At 30.8% G+C, this 24,786-nt stretch overlaps 4 protein-coding genes across 5 annotated transcripts in view; 2 read left to right on the plus strand and 2 right to left on the minus strand.

Annotated features, from left to right (window-relative positions):
- Positions 1-16,204, plus strand: part of LOC143180287 (E3 ubiquitin-protein ligase AMFR) — a 30,452-nt gene extending 14,248 nt beyond the window's left edge. For both annotated transcript variants that reach the window (XM_076379911.1, XM_076379910.1), the window contains 6 exons: positions 8,949-9,206; positions 11,323-11,478; positions 12,163-12,485; positions 12,579-12,966; positions 13,417-13,664; positions 14,520-16,204. In XM_076379911.1, coding sequence (XP_076236026.1) covers positions 8,949-9,206; positions 11,323-11,478; positions 12,163-12,485; positions 12,579-12,966; positions 13,417-13,664; positions 14,520-14,691 — 1,545 coding nt within the window. In that variant the 3' untranslated portion in view covers positions 14,692-16,204. The remainder of the gene's footprint in view (positions 1-8,948; positions 9,207-11,322; positions 11,479-12,162; positions 12,486-12,578; positions 12,967-13,416; positions 13,665-14,519) is intronic.
- Positions 16,205-16,517: 313 nt separating this feature from the next.
- Positions 16,518-17,836, minus strand: Dad1 (dolichyl-diphosphooligosaccharide--protein glycosyltransferase subunit). The gene is made up of 2 exons (XM_076379914.1): positions 17,537-17,836; positions 16,518-16,703 (listed from the first exon to the last, which is right to left on the minus strand). The coding sequence occupies exons 1-2, from the start codon at positions 17,739-17,741 to the stop codon at positions 16,573-16,575; spliced, it is 336 nt and encodes a 111-aa protein (XP_076236029.1). The 5' UTR covers positions 17,742-17,836; the 3' UTR covers positions 16,518-16,572.
- A 483-nt stretch (positions 17,837-18,319) lies between these two features.
- LOC143180288 (mitochondrial import inner membrane translocase subunit Tim29) lies at positions 18,320-19,730 on the plus strand. Its single transcript, XM_076379913.1, has 3 exons — positions 18,320-18,914; positions 18,999-19,100; positions 19,185-19,730. Exons 1-3 carry the CDS (start codon positions 18,785-18,787, stop codon positions 19,565-19,567), a joined length of 615 nt encoding a protein of 204 aa, XP_076236028.1. The 5' UTR covers positions 18,320-18,784; the 3' UTR covers positions 19,568-19,730.
- A 246-nt stretch (positions 19,731-19,976) lies between these two features.
- Positions 19,977-24,661, minus strand: Agbe (1,4-alpha-glucan-branching enzyme). The gene is made up of 10 exons (XM_076381018.1): positions 24,453-24,661; positions 24,052-24,221; positions 22,691-22,932; positions 22,220-22,429; positions 21,844-22,151; positions 21,564-21,764; positions 21,134-21,486; positions 20,870-21,054; positions 20,491-20,779; positions 19,977-20,413 (listed from the first exon to the last, which is right to left on the minus strand). The coding sequence occupies exons 1-10, from the start codon at positions 24,563-24,565 to the stop codon at positions 20,406-20,408; spliced, it is 2,079 nt and encodes a 692-aa protein (XP_076237133.1). The 5' UTR covers positions 24,566-24,661; the 3' UTR covers positions 19,977-20,405.
- Positions 24,662-24,786: the final 125 nt, after the last annotated feature.

Here is a 24,786-nt window from a genome sequence, read left to right on the forward strand (position 1 = left end):
TTCAAATAAAATCCTGTTTGATTATTTGAATAATCCATCCATCAGTCGAACCGGATAATCGAGGTTTTACAGTGATGTATTAATATTCGGAGACAAAAAGAGTCAACGCGGAATGTTTGAATATAAACGAAATCAATAAATCGTAGTAGAAAATTGTAGTGTACGTGGCCTTCGTCACGTGTATAAAGCGTGTCTCGTTTCAATCTATAAACGGGTATACATACACGTCTAGCTAGAAAAGTGGCTGAATCGAAAGCATCGAACGCACTTTCTAAGACGTGGATGCACATTATTTGTCCCTCGCTAACTGCTGACAAATACGAAACTTCGTCTAACTTCTCTCTTTTAGAGAAGTGAAAGGTGGAATTTCGCCGTTTCTAGATTTACATCTTTCGATACATACACCTTCTTTCACCTATCTTCATCGCAATTTCTTTTATTTTACTTTAAAAAAGCAAATACGACTTTCTGTTTCTAATCTGCAGAGAATATGCACCTATGCACAGAATATATATTTCGCTTTAGTAACATGTACATTTTAGCTAGTGAAATCATGCAGCGAGAAAATAGATTTCGGTGTTATAGATAATACATTGGATACAATTGGCAAAGAGCAAACCTTGAGTAAAATCTTGCACGTTTAAATAATATAGAAAATTTAGTGTGAGTAGGTAATATGTAGATAGTTTTATCTACAGAAATACTGTGCAGACGAAAATGAAAATTATATGCTTAGAAAATTTATATTTCTAAGCTAGAAATGGTACATATGCATTTTAGAATTATTGAAAAATTATTCAGAAAAATTCTTCTACACATAACCATTGTACCAAAAAGGTAATTTGTACGACATACGAGCCATTCACAGGCCAAAGGGAATCGCTCTACTTTTTGAATTTTTTTAAATTTTAACTCTGTGTATCCTGATTTTTTTTAATGAGTAAAAAAATTATTTTATGTGAAACTAGCGAATTGATCTTCGAATATGAATTAACAACCAATTTGCAAATTTCGAACTTTTCGTTATAAAAAAAGATTTGTAACTTTATGCTATAATATAAGCTATCTATGTGTACAATTATTCATAATATACAATTTAATTTTCCAAAAAACAAAATACGAACATCACCAAGTCTAAAAATGAAAAATAAAAATTTCATTTCTAGTCAAATTAGAAATATAACTTATAACTATAAAATTGCAGAGTTAATCATTTTGGCAAATAGGCTACTCATATGTGGCCTGTCACTAAAGAGCTAACATGTAGACATTACTTAAAACCACTCGAACAGCGACTGAAATATTTTCCGTCCACATTCTCGCACTAGATTATTTATCACTCTTAAAATATGAAAACACTGACACTCGAGACGTCGAAGCATTTGAATTTGAACTGCCTAGCGTTTATTCTGAATATCATTTTCTAACTAAACATGAATAACAAAGCATAAACAATTCAACTCTACAATATATCACACGTTAGATTTTTGAGAAGAGCATATTGCAAGACTTTTATATTCGATGAACACTTTCTCAGAGCGATACAATCTGCGTTTGTGCTCGTTTGAACTTCTTGTATCGGTTACCTTGAACGCACTGCGGATCGCTGTTTTTCCTCTTTGGCATAGGAAGCAGGAAGTCAGACAGTGAATAGCATTCTGTTAAGCCACGTACCGCCAACAATGTTAACGTCTGCCAAACGACCGAAAAGGCAGCTAATTTTAGTTCGAGCTAACTCTTTGGCTGACCTGTCTATTAGAATAAAACGATAATAAATGAAATTGTTTAACCATCTTCTAATAGTCAAATAAGCATTGCCATGACTGAATTTTGTTTTTATTTAAACATATTTAATACTAGAACTAATGGAGCGAATGATAGTAGATTCGTTTTATATTTTACAAACGTTATTATTTTTGTTATTATGACATTAAACGTCATTTTTGTAGATTGTGTATTTTTTCAAAAATATTACACTTTGACACATTACTGAAAATAGACAGATAACACTAAAACTCGATAGTTCTAGTGTTACAAAATTTTGTATCAATTAATTTTTGTATATTTTTACGGTAAAAAATTTATATTTTTTCTATGTATTTGATTAAAATTGTATTACGACGTGTGTTTTTCTTAAATCTGCATCTTAAGGAATCAATCTTCATAAAATAAGCTGTTCTTGTTACTCATTTGTCTTGATTTAACATTGAGATAGATTGTCCTTTTTGACAAGAATAATAATATAAGCTTTCTTTCCATTTAAAATGTTCTATTGTTTTTTTTCATGATTTTATTTGATTAATTAAGTCTTGTTAGAAAAGAAGACCTAGTAAACGCGTAAATAACATCAGAAAGAGAAATTACTTTCTTTAAACTCTATATAACTTCAATTCTGTTACTGAAACTTACATACTTAAAATTGTATTTAAATACCTTGAAGTCTAAAAGACAAGGCAACTTTTCTTTACTGTTAGAAATCATAAATAACAAAAAAGTGCGCTCCTATTGTATTATTGATTAACAGAGTTGATACAATTCTCATGCATAAAATTAAGCTGTTTTGGTTGTGAACAGATAATGAGGTAAATACCCTCATTATCGTTCAGTGGCAGCTTTTGCTGTTTTTATCCATTTTTTACGTCCAAATACGAAGATCCATCAAACAGAAAGTTAATGCTTATTATTCTTCTGTTTGATTAATTAACAGACTAAATAATTTCGTCTGGCGTCTGACATTGACGTGATTCTATATTAAATGAAGCATAGAGTAGAGCTGAGGATAAATTACGCGCGATATGAAATAACAAATGATATTTTAAAACACTTTGTTATTTACAGCGGTTGGTAAATTAAACTTAGTATAAATATTATTTCATATATTTAAATCACACTTAGGAAAAATCTTCCTTGAAATGAAGATAAAAAATTGTAGTTTCAACTAAAGAATTACTGAAAATGTTTTTTAAAAACAGTTTGCGAAAATAACTTTATTTCATGTCAAGAATGGATAAATTATTTTGAAGTAATTTTTTTCATTAATTAAATCTCACAAATACAAAAGTAAATATAATGTAAAATTGTGTACATAAACCACTATCTGGATATCTGTGTTTATGTTTACATCTGCAATTGATATAATAAAATCAGAGAATTATTTCAGGAAACATATATTCAAATACAAAGTGAAATAAAAGAATGCTTCCTTTGATAATCACAAAATGAAGAATTCAAACAAAAGTAATTTGTCTGGTTGGAATAAACTATGTATACTTAATTATAAAATAAAGCCCACAGTAAAGGACAATCTGAGTAACAAAAAATCTAACAAAACGCTTCCACAGTATTTAAAATACACCACAGCTGATCTATTAACAAAGTTGTGCATGATAATTGTAGAGAAAAAAATGTTAAGTTTTCTAAATGAACAGTTTGTATCGTTTAACCACTATTTATCAAATTGTGTACCCCAATATTTATACTTCACATGAAAACATTCATATTCAGTCTTCTCGTTCGATTTAAACAATTCTTTCATTATAGCAATCTTCGTTGAAAATTCATATTAACATCACAATCGTATAAGTTAGTATCATATACATATGTATAAGGTTGTCACTCGTATCATTAACGTGCTAGCCAAAGTGTTAATGCCTCGTAAATGAAACCACATTTTCTTGTTCCCGAACCAGGAACAGTTAATGATAACACTGTTCAACACGGGTCTGATTTTGTAAGCGTGAATAAACATTTCTTATAGATTTCGACGTGCTGATTACGAATCTGCAAACCGTTTTGTTCCAGAACGTACAGTTTTTGAAAAAATCAATTTTGAAAAAAATGACAAATTTTCAACTTTGGGATTTTTCTGAGCTTTTGCCGTAGTAGTTATTTAGTTGCTCTTTATACGAAATGATTCTGTGGACTCTCTCGAATAAAATAATATAAATAGTTATTAGATTATAAACATCGAAATAGGTTTAAATAACAATTAAAGTGAAAAGGACACCCAAAACGCACCCATTTTTGCTGATATTTTTCACTTTATTTCAAAAAGTAAAGGTCTAGGAGAAAATTTGACTATAACACGCGATAGAGCAAACCTTTCCACTAAGGAAAGCATCAAGCGAATGTTCAAAATTATTTTTGTTTTCAATATAGAAATAAAATAGTTTGGCGAAACGCGCGGCGGCGACAGTGGTACTCAATGATAGCGGCGCGCGCCGGTGGACGCCTCGCCTATCGCCTGCCGTTCCGCGGACCCTATACGCATTGACGTCATTGAGTACCACTGCCGCCGGCGCGCGTTTCGCCAAACTATTTTATTTCTATATTGAAAACAAAAATAATTTTGAACATTCGCTTGATGCTTTCCTTAGTGGAAAGGTTTGCTCTATCGCGTGTTATAGTCAAATTTTCTCCTAGACCTTTACTTTTTGAAATAAAGTGAAAAATATCAGCAAAAATGGGTGCGTTTTGGGTGTCCTTTTCACTTTAATTGTTATTTAAACCTATTTCGATGTTTATAATCTAATAACTATTTATATTATTTTATTCGGGAGAGTTCACAGAATTATTTCGTGCAAAGAGCAACTAAATAACTACTACGGCAAAAGCACAGAAAAATCCCAAAGTTGAAAATTTGTCATTTTTTTCAAAATTGATTTTTTCAAAAACTGTACGTTCTGGAACAAAACGGTTTGCAGATTCGTAATCAGCACGTCAAAATCTATAAGAAATGTTTATTCACGTTTACAAAATCGAAAAAAAGTCAAAATTTGTTGAACAGTGTAATAGCTCAGCTATGACGCACTGTGTATGAAATAAAAATATTATCAGCCACTCCTGAGTCATGACTAACCAGATACACATAACGATAACGATTATGCTTAATCAATAAAAAAAAACGTCATTTGGTTTTCCTTGTAATGACGATACGGCGAAGAACGCATTAACGTTCATGCGAAGTACGGTGAAGTTGAGAAAGCTGACGCATTTGGTTAGCCACTGTGTGGGAGGAAAATAACGTTCGCGATTGTTAAATCGCATCGCGACCTAAATCTCATTGCGTGGCTGTTCTAAAAATTTCTGCAAAATGTGTGTACGAACGCAGCCACTCGAAATGTCAGGCGACCTAAAAACAAAGATGGTTGGTCCGAAAACTTAACAGCTGTCTTCTGTTTCTTTCATCGTTTGCTCCTCTTTCTTCGTACATGCAAGAATACTTGCTTCAAGAGTGACACAACTCAAAACAGTACGTTCACCAAAGTGTACTTTATACTAAACTGCTTTATGGTGGTAATTCGTAAACTACGTTCCCTGAGTGGTCATTTTTGAAGCAAGAGTATCGTATAAGAACATCTTACCTATACATAGAATGTCGAATGCTATTTTATCTGTAAATGTCTTTTTTGTTTGAGGTATTCATTATGTATCATTTGTATTTTTGCATAAAAATCGTGAACGTTTTTGTGAAAGAAGAAATGGTAAATGTAGCAAAACATGTTATGTAATTCTGTTTGCTGTGTATTCGGTAGCTAATGACAAAGTTACTTTTTGCTTTCGTGTATGTATATTATTAACTTCGATGACTACAGTCCGCTATCTTTTCGTCGTGGAGTTATCTTTGTTACAATATTGAATTAGAGGAAGGGGTGGTAATATGGCCCCTTTTATGATTTTTATTAGGAGGATTTTATGATATTTTATTTATTGCCCTCACTTTTGTAAGAGCTCCTAATAATTCTTGTAATTATTTTCATGATACGTTTCAGTTGTTCCTATACATATTCAATTAGGTTGACGTTGAAAGATTGTAAGGGTGTTTCTAAAACATGAGGAGTGTTATGCAACAACCAGTCTCAAATTAAATAAAAGTTCTGAGTTTTAGATAACTATCTCGTTGAAAGCAGAAAAACCTAAAATACCAAAATTTACGTCACTGTCTATCAAATTTTATCTCAAAATATTTAAATATATACATCTGTCCACTACTGTACGTGATAAGCAACTTTTTGAAAGAGTCTGAGTTGTATAAGACTTAGCAGAATCTTTTTAGTTTAGAATTTCATAGAAATATATTTTGTCCTTTTCACATTTTCTTAAAATCAAAAGTTTTAAAATGTATAGCCTAAAATATAATATTCTATATTTGGACATAACGTTCAAATTTTTTAAATTGACAATATTATGCGACTTGTAAAGTGCTGCTGCTATGTTTGTAAATCAAACAGAAAATCTAGTCATTTTTTTCAAAACCACTATCCAATTAGCGGTTTTAGAATCTCCGGAACTGGTGAATTCTTCCTCATGAAATTTTACACGTATCCTTTTATGGCCAAAACCACAATCAGTGCAAAATTTACTTGTTCCGCTACCTTTTCGGTAAACTGTAGCTATTTTTAATTTTGCCAACTTGATTAAGCTTCAAATGAAATTGAGATTATTTCATATTTTCTTTCCCTTGAAATACATATTGATTGATGTATACTACCACACTTGAATTCAAGCAACTTGATTTATATGAATATAAACTTGATATCAAGATATCTGAATACAAATGGTTTGAATTCAAGTATTACCTACCGAACATAAAAAAATTAAATTTCTTTTTATATATACAACTCGGTTGAATCGCGTCTCGATAATGCAATGCATTTTGAGAACTTCCCTAATCGAACGTAATCCTGGCCTTTGAGTTTATGAAATTAAATATCCCTTTCGGCAACGCGATCGACTTACTAATATAACGCATTCCTTCCTTGAAATCAACGTGGTCCCATTGCGCAGTGTACAATCTCACCAACGCGTTATCTCACAAATGGCGTAGGATGAAAGATCATATTGTATACGCAGTGATCCCTTCTGAATATAATTTTTCATTTGTTAAATATGTATAAATGGGATTCGGAATTTTGACACTCTTAGTTAAGTTCATACTTTTATAGTTTTTGGTTATTGATAATTTGGCAATGCGTAAGCGTTGTGGGAAACCTTCCCAAGTTAATATTTAAATTCAAAATTTAAGAATACCCAGTAGAACACTGAGGGTCAGCTTCCTCGAATCCCTGCGGACGATGTTTAAAGTTCTTTCGGCTAATTAGTTATTGTAAAGCGATACACCAGATGTATACGATAGATTGCCGTGAGTCGGGTGGTGCGTCGCGTGAGAAAATTATGATGCGAAAGAGAGAATTGGAATGTTCACACATACACGTTACTTAGGCTTCTTTAACCATAGAGCTTGACCAATCGGGGACTTGGTAGTGCCAAACACACGCTCTCATTAGCTAATGAAGCAGCGGGATAACCCTTCCATAATCGGAATGATTGATCCTGGATCCTTTTGAAAGGGTGATGCCGTGTCACTTGTCGATGTACAATCGCGAGTCTGCGATCTTCTAGAGACAGAGTTTTCTTTTATTGCTTAAACCTCTAAGTAGGAAGAAAAGGACTTAGGAAGTTCGTGTAAATTCATATTTTTGTTCGTTCTTTGTTATCATTTTCTTATTATATATACATATTATTTTCAAATTATTTGATGTGTAATAGTTAACCAATTAAATCCATAGTGTGTGTATGTGTGAGTTCGTGTCTAATTCTTTCTTCCATGCAGGGTTACCGACAAGAGCAAATTTAAAAACGAGACGTTAAGATTACCTTAAGGAGATTTTAATAGGAAAAAGAAATTGTATTGGTAAGCCTTTGAAATTAATATTGTTTCTTTCTTTTGTTCTGAAAATTTAAAGAATAATCATTTTGCAACAAGTGGCAATAATTTCAGATAGTCTAAAGATTGTGGGAATCTCCCTAGTCTGAATTATTCCACAATAAAAGAGAGAGAATGAATGTCTGCTTGTATGTATCAAAATAGTTATTTCTGTTCTTATATTTTTATATATCTATATATTGTATTATCAATCTACACATATTTTTATATATTCATTTTTATGTACTTTCTTATTGGAACATTATGTTATTCGACTTTTAACTAGTTATAGTTGTAACAATAAATTCAATTTACATATTTTATATTCTTTTCTCTTAATTTCTTTCGGCCTTTAACCTGTTCAGATTTGAGATACGTTTGATCAAGAACCTGTATGGGACTGTAGCACCACCGATCCCTTTAACTACTCGAAATAATTTTTCAAATTTTATTTACTTCTAAATTTAAATCCTTCTTATGCTCTCTTCTGTGCATTAGAAATCAAAAATATTATAAATTGTTAGCATTCAGGCGTATCAACTCGCTCAGTGCGTAGCACAAGCAACTTCACTAACCTGAGCGAGTCTTATACAAAATTCATAATGTTCAAAATGTATTATTTGAAGTCGAGAAAACTTGAGAGAACCTTTTAGCTTCACTTAAAACTTGGAAGAATATTCCAAATCGAACGAAACACCAGATGCATATTGGTAAACTGTTTTCAAGTTACCTGGATACAAGCCACTTTCAATCAAGCAACTTAATTAATAATTTGAAGGTGGCATTATGACCAGAGAATTATGCATCTGCAGAGAATCTCTGACTCACTACCGTCTGACTCATAATTAAGATATTATAATACTACCATAAAATGGGGCGAATAAAAGTAATGGGGTAAATAAAAGCGTAACTGTAGGTAACAATAAATATTATGTACTATTTAATATTTACTATAAATAATACTATTTAAATAATATTTACTATTAACAATACCATTTAAATACTATTTACTATTAATACCATTTTAATACTATTTATTGCCACCTCGAGTTTCCATTCATCCCACTGTTTCTATTCACCCCACTGTTTCTATTCACCCCATTTCACAGTACCTACGATAATTCCGTCCTTCATACTTAATTTTTTCAGTGTTGTAACTTGTTGATAGCCAGTCATTATCACGTAACAAAATGACTATGCTTTTTGCCGCTCTGTATTTTAACAAATGTTCTTTTCATTGCAGACCCTCATCAACATGGCATATTGCATGCTTATTCTTCTGGGAAAAACTATCCAGAAGCTGGTGTTTGGAGAGCTTCGAGTCTCTGAAAGGCAACACCTGAAGGATAAGTTCTGGAACTTCGTGTTCTACAAGTTCATCTTCATGTTTGGCGTATTGAATGTACAGCACGTTGGCGAGGTAGTTCTTTGGTGCGCTTGGTTTACCGCACTTGGTTTCCTGAGTCTACTCAGCCAGCTCTGCAAGGACCGGTTCGAATATGTAAGTTGCCTTTGTTCGGCCTTCGATTTTTATGTTGAGACCACGACAACCATTGTTGCATCGTCCATCGTGAGGTACAACTTTGCCAATAAATTTTTGCTACTATGTTACGTCCGTGGATACGAAATGTCGATTCTTCAAACTTTGAAATAGGTAGACCAGTTCCTCCATTCATTGGATTTTCTACAATCGCTAACTTTTATAAGTTACTTTAAGGGAGTCAACCACCTCGATCTAAAGAAATGAATCAACGTTGAGTAATTAATTCCTTAAATAGTTATTTAGTAAAATATCGAAATTTTTTTTATTTCACGTTAAATAGTGTTAGCTTTATTTTCTTTCAATTTTTATCATCTATTCAGAGTTACAAACAGGCAGTGGTGAAGACACCAAGATTTAAATTGATATGTTTATGAGGTTTGTTTCGAAAAATTCTCGAACACTACTGTTAACTGTCGAACTAGAAAAATTCCTGAAATTTCTTACATTATTCAAATAATTATCCCGTATGAATATAAAAAATGTTTTAAACAGAACAGGCGCCATTATATGCAATTTCACAGGGAGATGTATTCTTCAATCATTTTTACTAAAAGCCAATCAACTTACATAATTCCAGTTTTTTGCTAAAGACCAGTAAAAATTAAATCGGGTCATATTGACCCGAGCACAGTTTGTACAAGGGTTATGAATACATTTCATATATGTACAGGGTGTTCAGCGATAGATGATAGAAATTTTAAAGGTTGATTCTATACGCTAAAATAAGACGAATATCAAGGATGATATAAGTACGTTTAAAGCTTCGTTCCAGAATTATTGATTATTGAGAAAACGCTTAAAAGTCACGTAAAATATGTCTGACTTTGGACCTGCTCTATTGACGTCACTGTTTCTGACTTAATGCAGTCCACTAACTTTCCTCTGTTTGATTTGAGACTTATTCTACTGTCTTTACTTGTCTGACTTGACTTTTATTCTATTGGTTTTACTATGGCTGACTTGAGACTTATTCTACCAGCTTCACTGTATCTCACTTGAGACTTGTTTGTGCATCAACAGGAGACTACGTCCCAAGCTAGACATATTTTACGTGTATTTTAGGCGTTTACTCAATAATTAATAACTCTGGAACGAAGTGTTAAACGCAGTTCTGTTATTCTTAATTTTCGTACTATTTTACCATGTAGAATCGCCCCTGAAAACTTCTGATACCTGTTGTCGAATATTCCCTATAATCACCTAATAAAACACCATAAATAATATAATAAATTAAAAGTTTATAGAAATATATAAAACAATAGTGGAAAAGTAGTATAAAATTTGTGTATTATATTTGCCACTAATATTTCTTTTTATTCAAAATTCGTCAAAACTTCGATAATTGTACTTTATCAAATTTAAGTCGCGAACAGTTACCGAAAGTCTTACTGGAGATACTTCTAATTAATCTCGAATTAAAGTGTCTATTCATTTCATCTAAATTAATGCTTAAAAATAACAAAATTCTTGAATTACATAGTATTTTCATTTTTTAATCCTGTCTAAATTTTATGAAGAATAGGATAAATTTCATGCCTGCAAATTCAAATGAATAATAAATGTTTATTTTAAAAGATAGTGAGACAGAATGAAACCGAAAGATGTGACGCGCTGATCGTATCTAGTCCATCGGATGACGAAGACTTCAGTATAAAAACAAAGACTCTCGTGACTCCGTTATGCAATGAATTCATACGAATCCCGTTAGTATAATCAAATAGAAGTAACCTGGTTATACCTATCTCATCTATGCGACATTCAGTACTTCTTGTCTGTGCCATTTCTTTAACAAAACAAAACCATCGTACAAGATCAGATTTTTCAAAGATGTATTGTACGTTGATATTATCAGTAGTTGATGAAATTAAATTATGTAGATGTAGATCATACTTTCTCAATTGTAAGAGATTAGCGATTACCTCAGTATGCTCATGTAAGAGATTACATAAGTTGATTACTATTGTTGTTTCGTAGAATACCATGTACAAGAATTAAGCAGGTTGTGCATTACTAGAGGTAAAATTTATTTTTTCATCTTTCTCGTTTTGCTAAACTTAGTATTTTTATTTTACAGTTATCCTTCTCACCGACAACACCAGGTTGGAGTCATGCAAGACTTTTTGGACTGCTTGCAGCAATTCTAGCTTTGTCCTCCTTCATGTTGCTATTATGTACAGCTGCAGCCTTCTTCTTCGTTTCTTTCAATACTTTCGTCTTTACTGCGGCAGAGGTAAGTTGAATTCTTGCCATGATTTTAAAAGCAGACTAAGAGTAAGAAGCTATTTTTAAAGTAAAAATATGCTAAATTTATAAGTGATTGGAAGCAAATGGACGTTGAATTGAAATTAAAAGGAGCACATTTGCGAAATTTAATAATTACAATTTTTGGTCTCAGTATCTGAATATCCGAATATTCAAAATATTCATTATAACTTAAATTTGGATTCAACATCCGAGTCTGACTACTCGAATATCTGGATTTAAATTCGAACATTCAAGTAAGAGAATTTGAATTTTTTGTTTTGATTAAAATTAATATATTACGAAATGTGGAAATCGTAGCTTTTCTGTTTATTAAACTACTCGTCTATTATTTGTATCATTAATGTGACCATCGAACTTAAACATTCAATTCACATTAAAAATTCTATTGTACCCTCACAAAATATGCAGATTCAGATTCGAATGATATCCAAGTATTTCGAGTACTTGGATATTCGAATAATAAGAACTCTAATCCAGATATATTCAGATATCAAAATCCAGATGAAATGATTATTGGGATATTCGATTAATTCGGTTCGATTGAGTGGATCGTAGTAAATCGAAAAATTATCAAAGTATTTAGATATTTATAGATTACAGCATGAGTAAGAACTCTTGTGATAATTATATTCTGTTTCTCTGTTTATAGTGTATTCTGTTAGGCGTGAGAACATTTCATGTTATGGTGCGATATATTATTCACCTATATGACACACGAAGAGCTGGAACTTCCTCGCAACGATCTTGGGACAAAAGAGGTCCTCTGACCTATTACACCGATCTCGCAGCAGAGCTGATAGTGCTGGCTGTGGATTTCCTTCATCATGTTCACATGCTACTTTGGAGCAACATCTTCCTGAGCATGGCCTCCCTTGTAATCTGTATGCAACTTAGATACCTTTTCCATGAAATACAACGCAAAATTACAAAGCACAGAAACTACCTTGCTGTATTAAACCATATGGAACAAAAGTGAGCATTCTGTTTCTTTATACTCTTAATTTGAGGTAGAAGTATAACTTAAGTAAATAGAAGTAATTTTAAATAAATATATATCTTTTCTAGCTATCCAATGGCGACAGCGGAAGAACTGACAGAAAACTCCGACAACTGTGCTATTTGTTGGGAGAAAATGGAAACTGCAAGAAAACTACCCTGCGACCATCTCTTCCACAATTCTTGTTTACAGTCGTGGTTAGAGCAAGATACATCCTGTCCAACTTGCAGACTTGCTCTGAGCATGCAACCGAACCATCGTGAAAACACACAAGAGCTACCAGCTGAACCACAGACACCAGCTAGACGAAATGAAAATCATTTCTTTCATTTCGATGGCTCAAGATATGTCTCTTGGCTACCAAGCTTTTCCGTCGAAGTCTCCCATAACAGGCTACGTGGAAATATTTCTACCATTGCACACAACAACTCACAAATGGATGCCATGATTAGACAAGTATATCGAATAAACATAAACTTAATTATTTTTTAATTATATTATCATTTTTCGTGTTAGAATTTAACGAGTCAATTAACTTAACATTTTCTATCTACTAAATTACAATTTATTAACGTAACAAGATTTAATAGTAAGGCGTGACTGTTTTGTGTCCCCAAAACTTTAGTAGAATAGATTTCGGTTCACTCTCGAACTTTTAGTGTTGCTACACGAGAATCTCCCCTTGAGAGAAACATGTTGCTTCATTAATACATTACAATCTAGTTTTTAAACATTTGTTTTTCATTGTATTATTCTAACAATACTAGAAGAGAGAACTTGCTATAATCTTAATAAACAGTGGAATTGATCCAAAACTGCCATATAAATAGATCGTTGAACGCGCATTTACTGTCACATTAATCGATTCATTTCACAACTAATCATTATTATTTATTGTCTTAATAGGTACAGGAGATGTTCCCACATTTTCCACGTAACCTAATAGTAGAAGATCTCAGGATGACAAGATCAGTAGAATGGACTGTTGAGAACATCCTTGACGGTGTACTGATACCACCGCATCACTTAATCGAAGAACCTCAACTGGAATCCGTCCCTCAAATCCACAGTACTACTGAGATTAGTGTTCCTTTGAATACTGCTTCAACATCATCACTCTCTGATCCAAAATTCGACATTCCCATTGCTGAAAGGTAATTCAATTTCCATAAAACCTCTGATTTATTTATTACAATTTTTCTTTACACAAATAGTGATTGTACCAATCGTAATATTTGAAGACTCTAGGAGAAGAATTCGATAAGTCACAATTTCGTAATTTTATAGGAGATCAATTTCAGAGTTCAAGACGTTCCAAATCAATCTCACATTTATAAAACTATTTTAATATTTGATTTTTTGTTTATACAGGAATTTTTTTATCATACTGAAAATTTGACGCCGTAGCTTAATGCATCAGGTACTATAATAATCTTTTATTCAAACAACTTATACAGAAAAGTAAAATTAAAATAAAACAGTTTATCTTTAAAATGTCAAATAAAAATAGGAAAAATCACGTAACTGAAGTTGACAGAAGATGTTAAGTAATTGAAATAAAATAGTAACATTAATAATGGGAAAATATTAATAATCAATTTTAGTATTAGTATTGCTTATACAGTAAAATTCTTTTTGTATTGAAGTTTCTTGAAAAAGCCTTCAGTTGCTGGGCTGTAAAACACTTTTAAATCGTGTAAATCTTTAAACTTCTCCTTAAACATTAAAATTTCTCGTGGACTTATCATATTATTAGCCTCTTTCTCATAGATTTATCAAGTTATTTCTCTGCACTTATATCTCGGAATCTATCAAAAATTTTCCCCTTTCGCTGTGGATAATTAAAATACTCCATCTTAGCCACCAAATGATATCGAAAACAGAAACTTGGAAAAATGGACTTATCAAGCTGTTCCCTTCGGGTCTTCATTTAAAAAAATTGACGTAAACAGATTATAAAATATTTTAAAATAGCATTTCACAAAAGTTTTCATAATAAACAATTTCAGCGGCGAAGAACCTTCCAGTTTAGCAGGACGGTTCTCCAAATCTTCGTCCGAAAGAGAACTCATCCTGCGATGTCGCAAAGAACATATGCGACTTGTCGCTAGGAGAAAATATTTTGAGAAACACCGAAAGAAGCAGGAAACTGACCAACATGTTTCAGAAGCCACCTCTTAAGATAGGAAAACCAGAGAAATATATATTGATAAAAATTTTGATTTTTTGTGCTTTGTAGCAGCTATCTTCTCTGATGAAGAGTATACGACTGATTTTCTTGGTTAATGCGTCCGACGACGTCCACTTATATATATATATCCATATATACATTTTTTGCCTTACAAGCTTTGCTTTCTTCTTATTTTTGAGAAAACTATCTTTCTTTATTCAGTGTGTTTGTTCCTGAAATTCCTTTTAGCGATTAATTTTTATTATACATAAGGAAAATAGTTTTTAGAGGTACAAATTTTTGATTCATTTCTATCATAGTCTGTCGATTTTCTTGCATTATATTTTCATAGATATTCCTCACATTTTCAATTTTATTTAATCATATGTAAAATTTCATGTTTAATCTTTTTAAAATAGTTTTCTTAAAAATTGTATGCGTTTCTCTTGAAAAGTTTGCTTAAGAATAAAAGATTTTTATTCTTAAGAAGAATAAGGACAATGAACTTAAAGTATTAACAGTTTAATTCTTTAACAATACTAAGGAAAATTAACTTAAAAGTATTACTCACTTAATTACTTTTTAATCTTTATTTATTAAAGTAATTGCTAGAAATCCTCTTTCAAGTCTATTTCTTTTGGAGCAATTTTTCACAGGATTCTTACTGTATTTGAAAAAATAAAATTAGTGCTTGTAAAACGTCATTTTTGTTATACTTTAGAATAACGTTTTTAGAAAAATTCGTATTTTTAGTTTCTTAGAAAAAATGTTTAAAACTTTTATTTCATTTTCTTAAGAGAAATATTCTTGGCAATCAATATTTCCAATTTTAAGATTTTCTTTGAAATCTCAATTTTCTGTTTATAAGAAAACTTTTCTTAAGAATAGAGAAACGAGATTTTAATGATTAATATCGAGCGGTTGTGAATTATATACTCATTGGTGGATTAGTGGACTGATAATGATAAGAATATATTGTTGAAGGTAATGTTTTTTTCTCATGTTTTTTCATATAAATGAAAGATAAAATCATTTAGCGTTTTTAATAGTTATAAAATCGTTACTGTAATTTTTGTTATTAATTTTATTATAGTATTTAATGTTTGATTTTAGAGGCGATGTAAGTAATTGCGAATAAATATTTAAATCGATTGAGAAGATAATATTTAAAATGTACGTTTGTAAACAAAATGTTATTTAATAGCGTTATAAATGAAAGTATGTCTTTTTTTGTAACTAGAATTTCAACAGTCAGCATAAATTCCACAAAAGTATTTTCTTAGGAATGTTGTTTTCTTTGGCCAGCACCGTTTTTAGTTATATTTGAATGTTAATAAGCTGCAAAATCAGGTGAAGTTTCACGTTAAGAATACTCAAAACAGGATGTGTAAAATAAATATTTTCCTTCGTGGAATATTTTTTTTCAAACGTCCTTTATTAATTTCTGTTGATAATGGTATAAAATGAAAAACATGTTGTATACCTGTAATGAATAAAAATATAAAAAGAAAAATATTAGAACAAGCCAAAACAGTTTGAGATATCACGTATTATCCAAACATTTCATACACATTTCCATTTCAATTATATGTATTTCGCATAGGATTGCTTTATGCCAATAACTGTTCAATATTAAATAAAATACTTTTTTTTACTTAGAGTATAATAGAGAATACTCATTTTAAATTTTTGTTCTCTTAAAATTTAAGAATTTAAATTTTTTAAAGAAAATTTATTTACTCTATAGATTATCATTTCCTTAACTAGTTTGCTTCTAATATATACTTAAAACACAATGCAGTTATTGTTAATAACAGGCTTAAATATAATATAAGGATAGTTTTGAATATTTTATTATAAAATTTTACAAGTAAGCGTTACTTTTTCTACTTTCAACCAATGAAATTCATTACAACAATATGAAGAATAATATGTGCAAAGATGAAATCTGCAAATCCTCTCTCTGGGCTTATTCCATAAAATTGGCTTTTGTTTTGGGGATTCACTTGCAGCCGTAAGCAAACTGAAACAAAAACATGATATGCTTTTACATGCAACAGTGAATAATTATGTATAAACAATTTTATAATACAATGCTTAAAATTAAATTTTACTCTTTCTAATTGGCTTTATTATCAAAACTAGTTATAAAAATCATAAACTTCAGCTTATCATTTAATATATTTCTATCTATAAACAATTTGCATTTTCATTTTCACTAACTGTAACCATTCAATTTGTTTGCAGTGATACGTAGATTGAATTGAGGCATTGAGGGTACTAAGAGTGAACTTCGAAAATACAAATTTCGAGAAAAATGCCTTTTATTTGTGTTCTATAAGAGTGAATAAAATAAAAGGTATTTTTGAAATTAATAAGTTCGCTCTTACTACGCTCAATGCTTCAATTAATCTTAACTGCTTTTGACGATTCATCAACATATGTGGATCAAAAGTTATATCAATCTGATATTTGGTCTTTTTAACTCAACACAATCCGACTTTAACGTTAGCCATTCTTTATTCATCTTTCCAATAATTTAATTTATGTACATATTTTTTAAGATTGTAATTAACACCCATTAAAAATTCAAAACAACACATCTACGTTACATTTAACTAAATCTGAACTTCGTTACTTAAAAATTCTATTAATCAAAATACAAACCTGCAAAATCTATTCTCAAACGATTTTATAACTAATTCATGAATACAAAGAGTCAACTTATTGTTATATACAGGTTAAATAACTATTCTAGACTTTCTAGAAAGTGTACAATTATTGCAAAAGTGATGTCATCATTAAATCGTAGGTAACTTAAGTAAATTATTAATATTTATATTAATAATAAAATACCTCCAAGGACAAAGCAAGAGACGCAAGAAATAAATCCACTGAGAAAGCTGTTGAAAGGGAACGTTCCAACGAGGCAACAATACACGAATTGTATGACACCCGTTAAAAATACATAGAGCAGATAAGCGTCTATTATCTTAAGTTTCTTCGGTGTCGTTTTCGAGTACTCTTGCCAAAACTTTCCAATAACCGTTATTGCGGTCATTTTTACAAGTTGTCTGACGTTTCGTTTGAGGTTGGATCGGCCAGGATTAGGTTTCGTTGTCAATAAGTGTGCGTGGCACCGGTATTCTCGTAAATTAGCGATCGTATCGATAAGTGTATTAATCGATATATATATCGAGAGTACGTGAATGTCGATACATATCGAAAGTACGTAAATGTCGATATATATATGGTGATAACAAAGTAAGTGATCCCCCTTTGTTAACAACCTACGATTTTCTTTCGCAATTTTATCACTTTCACTGCCGATCTGAAACGGGTGTCTATCCTAAACTGCCAACCGTAGAGCACCCATTAAGCAAACATAGACTCCTCACGCGATAGTGCGTGATCGGTTACTTGCAAAAAATTCTCATCACGCGTTGTCGCGTAGTCGGCAGCGAAGATAGTGTAAAAGGTACACGAGTCTGACTCGTTATAGGTTAAGGTGTTAAACGCATTCTATTTTTCTTCTAAATGAAAAAAGGCCCAAAGCTCTTCTTTTTCGAAATATAAACGTAATCAAAACCGAATCAAAACAATGCGTTCATAGGGAATGTCTTGGTTTGATTCCTTCGATTCAATTTGGTTTCGATTCGATTTAGTTTCGATTTAGTTTCGATTCAGTTTGATTTTGGTTCGATTTGGTTTCGATTCGGTTTCGGTTCGATATCAACATTCTTCTTTCCCATCTGTAACCAAACACCCTGTACGATTCAAATTAAATACATCACAGAGACCCCTAGTGTTCTCATCGCGATCTAATTTCGAAGTCATATGGCAATCACATGGGAGTGTTACATGTTACATGAGATAATTAAATATTCGAAAATTGACATAACGCATAAACGACATTATCTATAAAATTGAACTTATGGAGAACTTTGTTTAAAAGCAGATGTGTCTGTGAACGTTTATTAATTTTTACTGCATTGTCGAAAATAACCTCACACATCCTGGAACACAGTGTTATATGGGTCGAAATGCATATTTTGAATGATTTTATATTCAGCGTAAGTTTGTTAGTGTAATTTAATAGACAACATGAGTCTTGGACAACTCAATCGACTTCAAAAGTATAAACCTAACTTGACTTATGTCAATGACATTTTGCACAAAGTAAGAAATTTTAAAACGCCAGAAAGATTAAAAGGGACGTTCCTCGAACGATGGGGTGAGTTACTTATCGATAGAATGATAAATGTGTAATATTATTTGACAAACGTTTATTATGAGCAAGGTACGTTCTGATTTACAGGTAAATATTGGAATAACGTTTATATAGATTATAGAGATGTAGCAGTGGATGTTGTCAAAGATTGTAAAACACGTCCAATATTAGCCACCACATACACTTCTAGTACGTACTGTTTATGAAATAATAAAAATAGTAGCTAACAATTTAAGTTTTTAGAAATGAAATATTAATGATTGCTGTCGTTAGTTCTAGCATTTTTCATTTATCTCAACAAACATAATCCAGATGAGTCCTCCTTCAGAGAACATTTATTACAAAATACTATGAAGGTAATGCAAGTTGGAGAACCTACACGTAATCCAATATCTGAGCATCATGTAAAGTGGTTAGAGCAATGTTATAATGAAGGAATTGTAAGACGAATGAATTTAGGTATACTTTCTTTAATTTGGCTAGACAATTATGACAAAGCATGTTCCTTGTATAAGGCTGTTTGTCCACATTTAAAACCACGTTACATAACATTTTACGAAAGAGTAGTGGATGTAGGATTCTTAGATGAGTGGTGGTTATTAAAAAATAAAATGAAAGAGTATGATGTAAATGAAGCAGAGTTTGCTAATGTATAGTATAAATAAAGTGTATAATTTAAACTGGATTAAGGGCTGGTTATGTTAATGTTACGTGTATATATTACGTTAATTTTGCATGTACATAATCTAAGGCTTACACAAATCACTACTTCAATGTATATTTTTAGCAAAAATTGTAAATAACAGTATAAAGACTGCACCTTATTTATTATTTATTTTTATGTAACTTTACTGTGTAAATTTATGTATGTTTAAGACATTTCTCAATTTCTAACAAAATATAGCTTTTCATTTAAAATAAGAAAATTTTTCAAATAAAATTTCACTTAGTATAAGCAAAATTGAATAGAATTCTGTTAAAAGTTATTATAATACTGTAATAATTTATAATTTCTCAGTAACATGTGAATTAGGTCATGATATAAATAATTACACAAATTTAAAAACAAACCCGTTTATTGTGCGTATATTTAAAAATACGAAAAATATAGTAGCTAAAAATATAAATTTTTCCTTTTAGGCTATATGTAACTGTAATAAATTTCGCATAATTTTGAATAAAATATTTAAAAAATATATATCTTTGCATGTATTGTTAGATGCAAATAACATTTAGCTTTATTTTTTTTTGTTTTTCGGTATTGTCACAAATGAGTATTTCATAGTTTGTACTTTCAGTTTTGATCAGCTTTATGTAAATAAGGTGTTAATTTAAAACTCCTAAATTCATTATAAAACTTTTTATATATAACGTTTGAGTCAGTATTCCTTACCAAAAACTGTATATTGATCTAAACTTTGGTAAAAAAAGTAATATTTTAATATGTATATAGTTGTTTAGCATCAGTCATTTAGGTATGCCCATAAATGATATTTATTCTTCTAAAAATAAAAAATTATTATTAATTATTATGATGTAGTCAATATGAAATATTACTAAATAATAATATAAATGTTACCTCTAACATAGGCAATAGCTGTGCGACAAGGAATGTAGACCATCATGCGATGTGGGTAATCAGAAAACGGTTCTGGTTTGCTAAAATGTCGTGTGTTAGTATCTACACGACTTGTTCCACCAAAGTCTTTATCATCACTACATAAAATAATCTTATAAGTTCCTGGTTCCTTTAATGCAACTGCATAATCAGGGAACGATTTTACTGGGTGAAAATTGAACACAAATGTGACATTTGCTCGATCAAAAACAACTACTTTATCTTCCTCGTGTTTCCAGGTTACATAACCCTGTACAAAAAAAAGGAAATATTTTGTTAAAAACTATTTATATACCAAGTATAAAAATGTTCTGGAATATAATGTACGAGTTAACATTACAGGGTGAGCGTGTAACCATCCATATTTCTCTTCAAGAGTATTTACTGCACGATCCCAGTTATTCATAAATTTATATTTCAACAATTCATCATCCACTAAATTCCATTGTCTTCTAGCATAATGGTAGCTATCTCCGTTACCAGCACGAGGAAAGTCTAACCATTCAGGATGACCAAATTCGTTACCTAGTAATTTAAATAAATATTAAATTTAGTTGTGAGAGTATACATTTGTATAACTCGCAGAGATAGTGTTAGTGCTAACCTATGAAATTCAAATAAGCTTCTCCTCCAAGTACGTGTGTAATTAATGTAATAAGATTATGAAGAGCAATGCCACGATTAATAATATCACTGGGTGGACTTATTACACTCATGTGTGTGTACATTTCCTTATCCATAAGCCAAAACGCGATCGTTTTATCACCTACAAGAGCTTGATCATGAGATTCTGAATAAGCTACAGTTTTTTCCATCCATCTTCGATTGCATAATGTCCAACAAATCTCTCCCATCTTCCAATTCTCATCGCTCTCTTCCTTCAAAAGCTTTATCCATTTATCAGGAATAGCCATAGCTAATCGGTAATCAAATCCTAGACCACCTTCACTGACAGGTCTTGACCATTGATAAAAAACTATTAGTAAAGGATTTATACTAAAATTATTTTTTTTCTTAAATTTGAAGTATAGTACCTGCAGCCTGCAGGCATTCCACTAACATCCTCTGCTATTGTAGTAATTTCTGGATACAAGAAATGCAGCATATAATTAGCAAGCATTAGGTATACAATGCCTTCCACATCAACATTGAGACCAAAATATTCATCATAATGACCGCTAAATCCTTGACCAAATCCTCTTGAATGATATAACATAGAGGTAACACCGTCGAATCTGTATAACAATAATGTAATATACTATAGGTACACAAACCAATTTTATATTATAAAATAGATTTCAAATATTTAAATACCTGTATCCATCAAAACCATACTCTTCAATGTACCAACGTAAATTAGAAAGTAAAAACCGTAATACTTCATATTCGCCATAATTAAACAGTCTACTATCCCAAAGTGGATGTTCTCCACGGTGACCACTATGGAAGAAACAGCTATCTGTACCGTCAAACAAATTTAATCCATCCAAAGTATTCTTTGATGCATGGGAATGTACTACATCCAGTAGAACATATAAACCATGTTGATGTGCTGTATCAATCAACTGTTTCAATTCTTCTGGTGTACCGTAACGAGATGAGGCAGCATAAAATGATGTTACCTAATTATATTTAATTAACATAAATGTAATAGACATCTAAAATTTACTATACAGTCTTTAATACATACCTGGTACCCAAAGCTGGCATAATAGGCATGTTCCATAATAGCCATTAACTGTATGGTATTGTAACCTTGTTTAACAATGCGAGGAATCACATGTTCAGCAAACTCTAGATATGTACCAACTTTTAATTCTTGAGTTGCAATACCAACGTGGCATTCATAAATTCTAAGACTCTCTGGCTTCTTTGGTTTGGGGTGTTTGAATTTGTAACACTGAAAAAATTTAGTTATTATACATTCGTGTCCAAAATATTGTTTTAATGATACATGTATATGGTATTTCTCTGTTGTAAATTTCTGACATAGTACAAGAAGCAGGCTTATGAAAAGCAAGATAGTTTATGTATTGATGAAGCACTTTTCCTCAATTCAAAATGATATTGAAAAAATATGAAGAATTATTACATAAAATATGAAAGAGATAATAATGAGTTTATAATGAAAAAATATTATGTATATTCCATTGATACATACATTTTCAGGGGATGGATGCCAAATGCGTTGTTTGTAGGTGTTGCTCTCAGCTCGATTTTGTGTAACATAGCTAGCCCATGGACTTATTCGCTCCAATAAGTCATTATTTCTATCCTTTACAATTAGTTTAACTTCAGCAAGATGTTTTAGAGGACAACTGCCATCTGGATTAGGCGGTAATTGCAATTCCCATTTTCCATATTCCAATTTTTTGAAAGGGGTAGCTGTCTTATTCCAACCATCTAACAATAAAAAATTAAATACGTATTAAGATATGTAATATATTTGCTATTTCTATAAGTAAATTTTATTTAAATATTTAACACTAAATGCTACATAAGATTTATTTTGTATAGAATGTATCAAAACTATTTATTAAATTTTAAATACCTTTACAAATAAAAACAAATTTATTTAGAAACAAGCACTGAGAACAAAAAATACTTAGTTTAAATGTTAAAATATGAAGATAGGATCATTTTCTTTTCAAAATTATTTTTTTGAAATTTTATAAAAGAAGCTACATTAAAGAATTTAATGTTAATTTCTCTCTAAAATAAAGTTAGAAAAAAATGTACTTTCATCAAAAAAATATCAAATGAAGTACAAATGGAAACATAAGAATGTCATAAAATAGCTTTACCGAAAAAATCAATTTTTAATATTTTAATTCTATGAAGAATCAAGGTTCAATGAATTTAATTATATTGATCATAATACAAAGTTCATGTTGTAATTACATATTACTGAAATATATGTATATATATTTATCTATTTCTTCCTATATATCAATTAATTAAATTTGGAATATAATAATAGTGGACATATACTTTTTTTCTAATGGAAATATACTGATGATCTTAGAACCTCAAAAGATAGTGACCTTTATGAGGTCTTACGAAAAGTCTTTATCTTCCCATTATCATACATATTCTTTTTCAAGGTCAGAAAGTCTAATGTATTTTGTTAAGTCTAAGCAGAATGAAGATATAGAATGAAGACATCCATATAGAATATAAATGTATATCTCCTATTCTAAAAATACTACATTGACTAAGAACAAAATTTATATAAGAAACAAGTTTCATAAATCAGTTATTCATTTGTTTAGTACATTTAGTAGACATTTATTCATTCAGTAACAGAAGCTATACCTATTTGAATATTAATACAATCTGACATAAAGAATTATAAATGATCAAAAAGATCTATTTCAGAGTGCACAAACTAGTTAACAATTACCATGTTAAAACAAATTATATATGTATTTGAAACTTTAAACTCTGTTAGATTATTTTAAACATTATGCAATTTAAATTAGTCACTCCACTTGTTTTATAATATTTTATTTTATTACTTACTAAATTCTCCCATTAAAAATAATTCTTGAGCTCCAGGTGCCCATTCTCTTGCAACAACGCTATTATCTTCATTTATATGAACTCCAAAAGATTCATATCCCTTTGTAAACTTATCCAAATTACCATCTCCAGCTTCAATTTTGTCCATATAATCTTTGAATAACGCATATCTAATGAAAAAATATTATTTTCAATGCGAAACGAAGACAGAAAATTCTTTTCTTACTATGCTTGATAACAAGTGTGCAGATTTATGAAAAGATATATTAACAAAATGAATGCACAGTAAACGACCATAAAATGATTTTCAAACAGAATATAGGACTGTATTGAACGAAATTGAACATTATTAATTATAATTTAGTAAAAAGTGAACATTTATTAATCAGAGAACACGATACCTTTTTCTGTACTCATTTTCGTATGGTTTTAAATACGGATCTCTGTCCAACAAAGTCTTTAATTCCGGCACCTCGACCTGAGCAGGATCCATACTTGACCATTTTCCTCCCATTATAGTCCCTTAGGTATTTATTCACTCCCAAAATAAAACAGGTATAGCTATAACGAGAACGTGATGAAACGCCGGGACCCGCTAAAATTTGAATGACACCTCAAGGTGACCCGTTTTCTGAATCGTATTTGACCATAAAAGAAAGCAAGACCGGCCACCAAAAAAGAAGGAAATGCCACACCATAATGAGACAATTTTTTAAGAGTGGAGGCTTTTATGAC

Source organism: Calliopsis andreniformis, chromosome 6, assembly GCF_051401765.1.
Source record: "Calliopsis andreniformis isolate RMS-2024a chromosome 6, iyCalAndr_principal, whole genome shotgun sequence".
In the NCBI taxonomy this organism is placed as follows: Eukaryota; Metazoa; Arthropoda; class Insecta; order Hymenoptera; family Andrenidae; genus Calliopsis; species Calliopsis andreniformis.

Excerpts from the sequence above, each read along its gene's own strand:
- Dad1 (XM_076379914.1), bottom strand. The coding sequence starts at position 17,741 with ATGACCGCAATAACGGTTATTGGAAAGTTTTGGCAAGAGTACTCGAAA. Across the intron at positions 16,704-17,536 it reads CTCTTGCTTTGTCCTTGGAG|TTTGCTTACGGCTGCAAGTG; the intron begins GTATTTTATTAT and ends TTTTTGTTTCAG.
- LOC143180288 (XM_076379913.1), top strand. The coding sequence starts at position 18,785 with ATGAGTCTTGGACAACTCAATCGACTTCAAAAGTATAAACCTAACTTG. Across the intron at positions 18,915-18,998 it reads GACGTTCCTCGAACGATGGG|GTAAATATTGGAATAACGTT; the intron begins GTGAGTTACTTA and ends TCTGATTTACAG. Across the intron at positions 19,101-19,184 it reads AGCCACCACATACACTTCTA|TTCTAGCATTTTTCATTTAT; the intron begins GTACGTACTGTT and ends TGCTGTCGTTAG.
- Agbe (XM_076381018.1), bottom strand. The coding sequence starts at position 24,565 with ATGGGAGGAAAATGGTCAAGTATGGATCCTGCTCAGGTCGAGGTGCCG. Across the intron at positions 22,152-22,219 it reads ATGCCAGCTTTGGGTACCAG|GTAACATCATTTTATGCTGC; the intron begins GTATGTATTAAA and ends AAATATAATTAG. Across the intron at positions 21,487-21,563 it reads GGAATGCCTGCAGGCTGCAG|ACCTGTCAGTGAAGGTGGTC; the intron begins GTACTATACTTC and ends TCAATGGTCAAG.